Here is an 8316-nt window from a genome sequence, read left to right on the forward strand (position 1 = left end):
AATTGCATTTAGTAAAGAAAATATGTTTTTAATGAATGTGGAATTTAAAATTAATAATTGTATAAAACAACATTTTCATTTTCTTATGAAATGTATTATGAAGTCCTACACAGTACACACACACGCATATATATATAGACAGAGAGGGAGAGTAAAATATCATTAGCAAATACAATTGAATTTTTTTTTTATTAATTAATGCAAAATAGTTTTCTTTTATCACTGGCACTGTTCCTAGCACACTGTTTATTAATATTGATATGTACATACATTGTGTGTTTTCTGCATTGAAAAAAGGCTTATTTTTTCATATGAATATTCATGAGCCAAGACTTCGTCATAGTAGGATTCGTAAAGTAGTGGGCGTGGCTTGCAGTGACGCATCACTTCCTTTATCCGGTTCAGTCTTGCGGCGCTCTCACTCACCGCTCGGTCTCTATGCGCACCGGTAGAGGAGAGGACGGAGGCGCCATTTTGCGACAACTTCTCTAAAGTAAGACTTTCTCCCACTTTACAACACATTTTTCTTGGTTTTCTCACACATATTAAAGCGTCTTCTCACGCTTTCCTCAGATACATGCTTCTTAACGTGTTAAGTGCTTTAGTTTAGTGTTATTTTCATCACAACGTCTTCCTCAAGAGCGCAGGGCCGTTGACCTCTCCATAGAACCACATGATGAGAGGACAAATGATGACTCGTTTAGCTGCTTATAAATGTATTCACTGCCTAACCAATGTTTGTTCTTCATTCAGGTCCACCATCAGACATGTATCCGAGCACACTAACCACACTGGCCCGGGGGAACCCCTTCAGCGCCCCGTTGTTCTCACTGCAGAAAACGGTTGAGCCCGAGACGAGCAGCCCCGTACCGAAGCGCAGGCTCGCAGCAGCCGCCGTGGCCGGTAAGACCCTCCGAGACCAAAAACCTCTGTTTTCAATGCTTACAATTCTGTTTAAATAGATGTAAAGGGCGTTGAAATAAGAGAGACCGCATAACCCATTACACTTCTCTGTTTATTATTGTATTAATGCTTGAAATGGATCAGAATGGGAAATATAAAACGCCATTTGAACGTTGAATAAAAGGTTAGAATACTAGTTAGTACTGTGATTACTAGATCCTCTCGAGCTGTAGTTTAGATTAATAGGAAGATCCCTTTAAATGCTTTAGATACTGCATTTATCACATTTGTAGATTGTGTAGTTTAGTGTGACTCAAAGTTGCTGCTTGCTGTGTGTTTCTGGCCTTGTTGCGTTCATGGAGGGCAATGAAGGACAAAGATGGAGAACGCGTATCAAATCTTTCGGAGGACGTTTTTACATTTTAATGCGTTGTGTAAATATGATAAATGTTAAAATGGCATTGAGCCGGTCAGTGGACATGATGTTCTTTATTTAAAGCGTCCTATTCTGCACATGACCTGTGTGTGTACCGCTACTATCAATGAGGGGCGATCTGATTGGCTCCAGCTCTCAGCAAGGCGCATTCTGATTGGCCTTCAGTCCGAGTCCGGTATCGTTCAGTATCTTGCCCATCGTTTAATCGTACATTTGAATACCTTTTTTGCATGTTATCAGTGCCTCTCCCCTCATAGGCTTGTATAATAATTATATGTATATTTAGGTTTAGTATAAACGCTTTAATTGGTTTGCTTAATCTTTTTATCCCTTTACCAGAATGAATAAGGAGGTCGACCATAAACTGTAGATAACTTTTTGTACGGTTTTGTAGGTTAGCTAGGTTTATTGCTTTAAAAGTAGTCCGTAAAAACTGTAACAAGTGTCCAAAAGGAATCGATTAATAGTTGATTAAAAATAGACAGAACAGAATTTTTTTATGTATAGATATATCATATATCAATTATATATCACACAAGGATGGTAATTTTTGATGGTCTAGGGATCTAAGGGTGTTCACACTTGGCATGTTTGGTTGGATTAAAATGAATCCTGGTGCGATTTCTCTGTTAATGCAGTTCATCTGAATAAGTGTGAACGCTGCCATCCGAACCTTGGTGCACCAAACACACGGACCGAGACACTGAAAATGAGTTTCACTCCACCTCCAAACCAACTCTTGTGCGGATCGACTGATTATATGAACACAACACCGACCAAAGACATGAAAACAAACCACAAACGGGACATGATGTCACAAGATGCGACCCTAAAATGGACAGAAAGCTCAAGCATACCCGTTTTTTTCTCTTCATAGTCGTGATGTTGCCCATCACAGTTCAGTACAGGTCCTACAGTATCAGAACCACGTCTCCGTTGGTTCTAGTTCGAGTTCTCAGCTGGTCAAAATACCATCATATGTAGCAACGCACATACAACGAGCGCATTTATCGCAGAACACAGCATTGTTTTGAGTGTTTGGTAAGTTTAGTTGTGAAATATGTAGAGCTAATCAATCAGGTTGTGAACACATCCCTATGCTTTCGAGTTCGGTGTTAAAAATGCCAATGTGAACGCCTAACGGACCAGGACTTTAATTTATTTATTTTTTGGTCCGGACCACACGAACCGAACTACAAGTGTGAACGCACCCTAAAAGATTAGGCATAGCTCATGTTACTTGGTGTGATGGCAGGTGAAAGGTAGCGCTTTAAAGTCCAGCGCGGAGGTTTTCCACTAACCCCCGAACAAACGTCTCAGACTTTGTGTAGATGAATGTGATTCCGTGTTTCTCCTCAGAGGGAGACAGCTGTGAGTTCGGCTCACAGAAATACCTTATCCTCTGTGGCTTCGGAGGAATCGTCAGCTGTGGCACCACACACACGGCTGTAGTGCCCCTCGACCTGGTCAAGTGCCGAATGCAGGTCCGTGTGCGCGTGTGTGTTAGCCGGAGTCACCTGAGTGTGTCCGTGTGACCTGACCCCAGTGCAAATGCAACCCTTCATCAGCATGTTAAGTGTCATGTTGTGACGCATGAGCATGTGTGTGTGTTGTTCCTGTTCCCCCACGTCACAGAGACGGGCAATAGCTGCGAGTTCGGCTCGATGAAATACTACGCCCTCTGCGGGTTTGGGGGCATCTTGAGCTGTGGTATTACACACACGGCCGTCGTGCCCCTCGACTTGGTGAAGTGCCGTCTCCAGGTCTGTACTCGCCTCCATCCCCTTCATCAAATAAATGAGATTGCATCCGTGGTGAAGGGGTCACTAACACTTTTGAAGTGATTTGGCTAACCAGCTAACAAATCAGACTTTTATTTTTATTTGAGGTGCAATATAATTCTGCGGAAAAAGTTTAAAATATAAAATGAAAGAAAACACCATATTTTCTTGAATTATGCAATTGTTCAAGCCGCTCTTTTCCATAAAATATTGAAGATCTTTTGAGTATCGTGGAAAAAGGGTAGTAGTACGGCTTTGGAACAAAATTTGTATTAAATTACCATTTCGAAGTAATCAATTTCTTTAAATTGATCTGTGACACTCTGCCACTGATGTTATCCAAGTAACATTTGGTTTACTTTTTGATTTATTAATCTTGTTCCAGCATGTAGATACCATTTTTGAAGTGAAACCATTAACCGTGTTCCTTCATAACCAGCCGGTTCCTTGTGTAGTTCCTCTGTTGGTGTTTCTGACTCTCATTGCAATAACCAAATGCTGCGTTTAGGTGGATCCTGCTAAATACAAGAGCATCTTCAATGGGTTCTCCGTCACAATCCGAGAGGATGGCATGCGTGGGTTGGCCAAGGGTTGGGCGCCCACCTTCATCGGATACTCCATGCAGGGGCTCTGCAAGTTCGGCTTTTACGAGGTGTTCAAGATCTGGTACAGTGACCTTCTAGGAGAGGTGAGATGAATGATGGGATGCTTGAGAAACATGTTTCAAAAACTTTTTTACCAACAATTTGGCCTGGGTCAATGAAGAAATTAATTTTAGCTCGATCTAGTATTTATAAATTAGTAACTTAAAGTAAAATTCTGACAATTAACTTGTAATTTAGGGGTAGGGTTTTGCCTTTTAAGGTGAGGTGGTTTAGAAGAAAGGAATGAATTGTGGCACAATCATTTTTGTAATTGTTGGAAGGCAAAATAGAAACTAAAATGTAATTAATTGCATGGTCCTAGTTTTGTATTCATTGGAAATATTTGTTTAGATGTCTAAAAGATATGGTTTTAATTTGGTATATTACCTGTTAATTAGTATAAATATTCATTTGAACCTATGTTCCATGTAGTCATTCTCCACAAAATTAACCAAATGACCAATAAACATTGTAGAAGCCAGGGCTGGGTTAAAAATATTGATTTCTCGATTTTAATCTTAAAAATTCTTAAACCAGAATCTATCTTTCAGTCTATGCTGTTTTCAGCTGACGAATGAACAAAGCTTTGTTTGTGGTTTGTTACTTCTGATTTGAAACAAAGTCTCAGCTTTCAAATTCTGTCATTTTATTTTGAAATCCAAATCAACGCCGCTTCAGTGTTAGTAAGCTAAAACAAATTAACCTTAGCGGAGCATTTTGCCAAATAAATGCACTATAGCATATTCATTTTTTTCTTATTTAACCTGTTCTTCAGGTATTTAACATGTATGTTTAAATGAGTCGCGTCATGTTTTTATGACAGCCACAGTTTAAACGTTTAGAAGCATAATTGTCATTAAAGTTATGATTATTATAAAACCTTCCTTTTAGTTTAAATGCAAGTCGCCTATACAAATCAGTTAATTTTAAGTTGGTTTTTTTTTTTTTCTTGAATATTTTTAATGTAGTGTAGCTGATGCATACCACAGTTATCCGTTATTGAATGTATGCTGTAAAGTCTGTTAGGCGATGCTCATGTGTTCCTCCTGTCCTCTCTCAGGAAAACACGTACTTGTGGAGAACCTCGCTGTATCTGGCTGCGTCTGCCAGCGCTGAGTTCTTCGCAGATATGGCTCTGGCCCCTATGGAGGCGTGTAAAGTGCGTATCCAGACTCAGCCTGGCTATGCCAACACCCTGAGAGAATGTGCCCCTAAGATGTACGCAGAGGAAGGACTCTGGGCGTGAGTATCCTGCACTTTAAACCAGTTTAAAGCTCAACACGTTCCTTAGATCCACCTCTGGGGAGTTTCTCCGGGTCGGTTCTGGGATCAGCAGGATCGGGCCGGAGGCTCCCAGCAGCTTTACTGCTGTACAGTTGGAGGTGCTTGAGTCATTGGCGTGTGAGATCAGTCTACCTGCTTACCCAGCATCCTCTCTGCCCTGACCCTTCTCAGGAAAACACCAGGGCAGAACCGCTGGAGAGCAGACAAACTATTTAAATAAACCAGCAAGCCCGTTTGTTGACTCCGGAGAGTTGAGTGGTGTGAATGTTCTGGCAGGTTCTACAAAGGTGTGGTTCCTCTGTGGATGAGGCAGATCCCGTACACCATGATGAAGTTCGCCTGCTTCGAGCGCACCGTTGAGCTGCTCTACAAGCACGTGGTGCCCAAACCCCGCAGCGAATGCTCCAAATCCGAGCAGCTGGTCGTCACCTTCACTGCTGGTTACATCGGTAAGGATGATTTCTGAGGATTGAATTTATGGACTTGCTGAATTTTGCCATGAAAATAGCTTTTAATGCTAACATGGCACTAAATAAAACAATCTGAATCTGATGAAATGGTGTAACACTTTACAGTAAGGTTCCGGTCGTTAACATCGGTTAATGCGTTAACTAACAATGAGCAATACATTTGTGACATTTATTAATCTTTAACGTTAGTTAATAAATAAATAAAATACAGCTGTTCATTGTTATTCATTTTGCTCAGATCTATTAAATAAAAGTAACAGATACAACTTTTGATTTTTAATGTATTAGTAAATGTTAAATTATTAGTTCATGTTAGCTAATGTAGTTAAGTAATGTTAATAAAGGGAACTGTATTGTAAATCGTTACCATTTAAATTTGCTCGTATTTTATCATTCATTTTAAATAATTATTATACATTTTAAATTATTTTTAATTTTATATATATTAGTTTTCATTGATTCTATGATTAATATTTATTGTATTAGTTATTTTTATATTTTTAATTGTTAATATTCATCTTAATTTATTATACATTTTATTGTAAATTTACTTTAATGTTAAGTTACTTTTTAATGTTATTTAAATTTTATACTATTTTATTTAACTGTAACTGTTATTATTTTTATCACTTTTCTAATACTGATATTAATTTCTATATTTCCATTAACTTCTGTATTTTTTTCTTTTAAGTTCTTTCTAATTAAATGTGCCGAATATTGTTCCAGCTCAGAGTTGTTGAAGTGTAGTAGTGATGCATGTTGCTCTTGTCTTGCAGCTGGTGTGTTCTGTGCTATCGTGTCTCACCCTGCTGACTCGGTCGTGTCCGTGTTGAACAAAGAGAAGGGAAGCACAGCCGTTCAAGTGCTCAAGAAGCTGGGACCTAAAGGTGAGACTTTTATCCTCAATTCATTGTTTTACAATTTTTCTTTCTTGTGCAACCTGGGGTGAGTTTCCCGAACAGCGACGTAACTCGCTGCTTCACTACCGTAGTAGCATGCCAACTAGCTCGTCACGACTGTTTCCTGAAACCATATTGTCGCAAATTGTTTGTTCAACCACGTTGGGTAATGATTAGAGATGCACTGATAACAATTTTCTAGCCCAAATTATTATTATTTATTTTTTTTCCTCCAGTTTGACCTGCCGATACCGATTTTAGCCGATTCGGATTTCATTTTTTTCTAACCACTTAACAGCACACAGAAATATTTTTTTCTATATTTATTTTTTAGAAAACACCATATACTTTTACCCAAACTGAATAAGAACAAGTTTAAATGGTAATTTTTTTATAAATATTAGTCTGACATGGCATATTCCAGTTCTTGTTAAAACACTAGACATGCAAATTCTGGGCACTTTTTGTGTGAAATCATATTTATTTTGTCCATCACAAGTGTGCTTTCACTTTAATTGAGCGTGAGCAGCGCAGCAAAAATAGACTCTGCGCCGAAACCCGCGCTTCACTGATGCTCACACGACGCTTGCGGTGTGAAACGGCCGCAATTCACGAAGTTTCCTACATGTGCGTTCTGTGTGCTCGTGTGATGCTGATGTTACGCAATGTTAATCATGCGCCGGCTGAGTGCATTTGACTGCCATAAAATCGGCATATGTCAGACTGACCGGCCGGTCGCCGATCACGTGAAAATCGGCCAATTCCGGTCACCAGCCGATCAGTCTCTATTAATGATGTCACACGGAGTAATAACTACTTTTAATGAAACCGTTTGAGATTGAATTAATGCTAGATATTTTTCTATAAATTACAGACATGAGATCTGAGGACTAATTCAAACTAAAAGACGTAACTTGCATTTGTATGTATCCTAAATAAAAGATACAGATTGTACTGAATCCGTCATTCCAAACACACAACTTTTCGATGCTTTTTGTGAATGTTCGTTGAAACGATGGTTTCGGGAAACGCACCCCAGATCAACACGTTCCTTAGATCCACCTCTGGGGAGTTTCTCCGGGTCGGTTCTGCTCTCTCTCTGGGATCAGCAGGATCGGGCCGGAGGCTCCCAGCAGCTTTACTGCTGTACAGTTGGAGGTGCTTGAGTCATTGGCGTGTGAGATCAGTCTACCTGCTTACCCAGCATCCTCTCTGCCCTGACCCTTCTCAGGAAAACACCAGGGCAGAACCGCTGGAGAGCAGACAAAACTATTCAAACCAATTGAGCAATTACCAAATTGACTTTTTAAAATTCCCATCCACCCTCTTGACTTGTGCGTGTTGTTTTTCAGGTGTGTGGAAGGGTCTGGTGGCCCGTATCATCATGATCGGTACCCTGACGGCCCTGCAGTGGTTCATCTATGACTCTGTGAAGGTCTACTTCCGCCTGCCCCGCCCTCCTCCCCCCGAGATGCCCGAGTCCCTCAAGAAGAAGCTCGGACTCACAGAGTAGACAGCGATCTCACACACCTTCCCCTCCGACAGCTGCTCACCTCCTGTTTTCTATATTTAAGCCTGTCCTGAGCCCCACTCACCCCCGACATCACGATAAAGGGGGACCGCTCTCCTTCACGGGGCAGTTCCATGTCTAAATAGTATATATAAAGGGTTGTGACCTGAATGAATGCCGTCTGGTTTTAACCTCTGACATTTGTTTTGTCAGTAGTACAATAAAGAGCTACCTGGATATTATACACAAGAAGTGCTGTCTCCTTCTGTTTCATGTTTTCATGTTCAATCAATAAATTGAGTTCTCAGTAGTTTCTCTAAGGATTATTTTTCTAATTCTTTGTCTAATTCTTTGTGGTTGCATATTTAGTGTAATCTCTGCAGCAGTGT

General features: G+C 40.1%; 1 protein-coding gene across 3 annotated transcripts; it reads left to right on the forward strand.

Moving 5' to 3' along the window:
• Positions 1-339: 339 nt before the first annotated feature.
• Positions 340-8237, forward strand: slc25a3b (solute carrier family 25 member 3b). Of its 3 annotated transcripts, none has more exons than XM_079602767.1 (8): positions 340-493; positions 754-903; positions 2975-3102; positions 3629-3808; positions 4825-5006; positions 5325-5497; positions 6295-6405; positions 7770-8237. In XM_079602767.1, exons 2-8 carry the CDS (start codon positions 768-770, stop codon positions 7928-7930), a joined length of 1071 nt encoding a protein of 356 aa, XP_079458893.1. In that variant the 5' UTR covers positions 340-493; positions 754-767; the 3' UTR covers positions 7931-8237. The 3 variants fall into 3 exon arrangements, with proteins under 3 accessions (XP_079458893.1, XP_079458894.1, XP_079458895.1); XM_079602768.1 differs by lacking the exon at positions 2975-3102 and adding an exon at positions 2699-2823 and having other exon boundaries at positions 362-493; XM_079602769.1 differs by having other exon boundaries at positions 425-493; positions 2699-3102.
• Positions 8238-8316: the final 79 nt, after the last annotated feature.

Source organism: Phoxinus phoxinus (assembly GCF_949152265.1).
Source record: "Phoxinus phoxinus genome assembly, chromosome: 25".
NCBI lineage: Eukaryota > Metazoa > Chordata > Actinopteri > Cypriniformes > Leuciscidae > Phoxinus > Phoxinus phoxinus.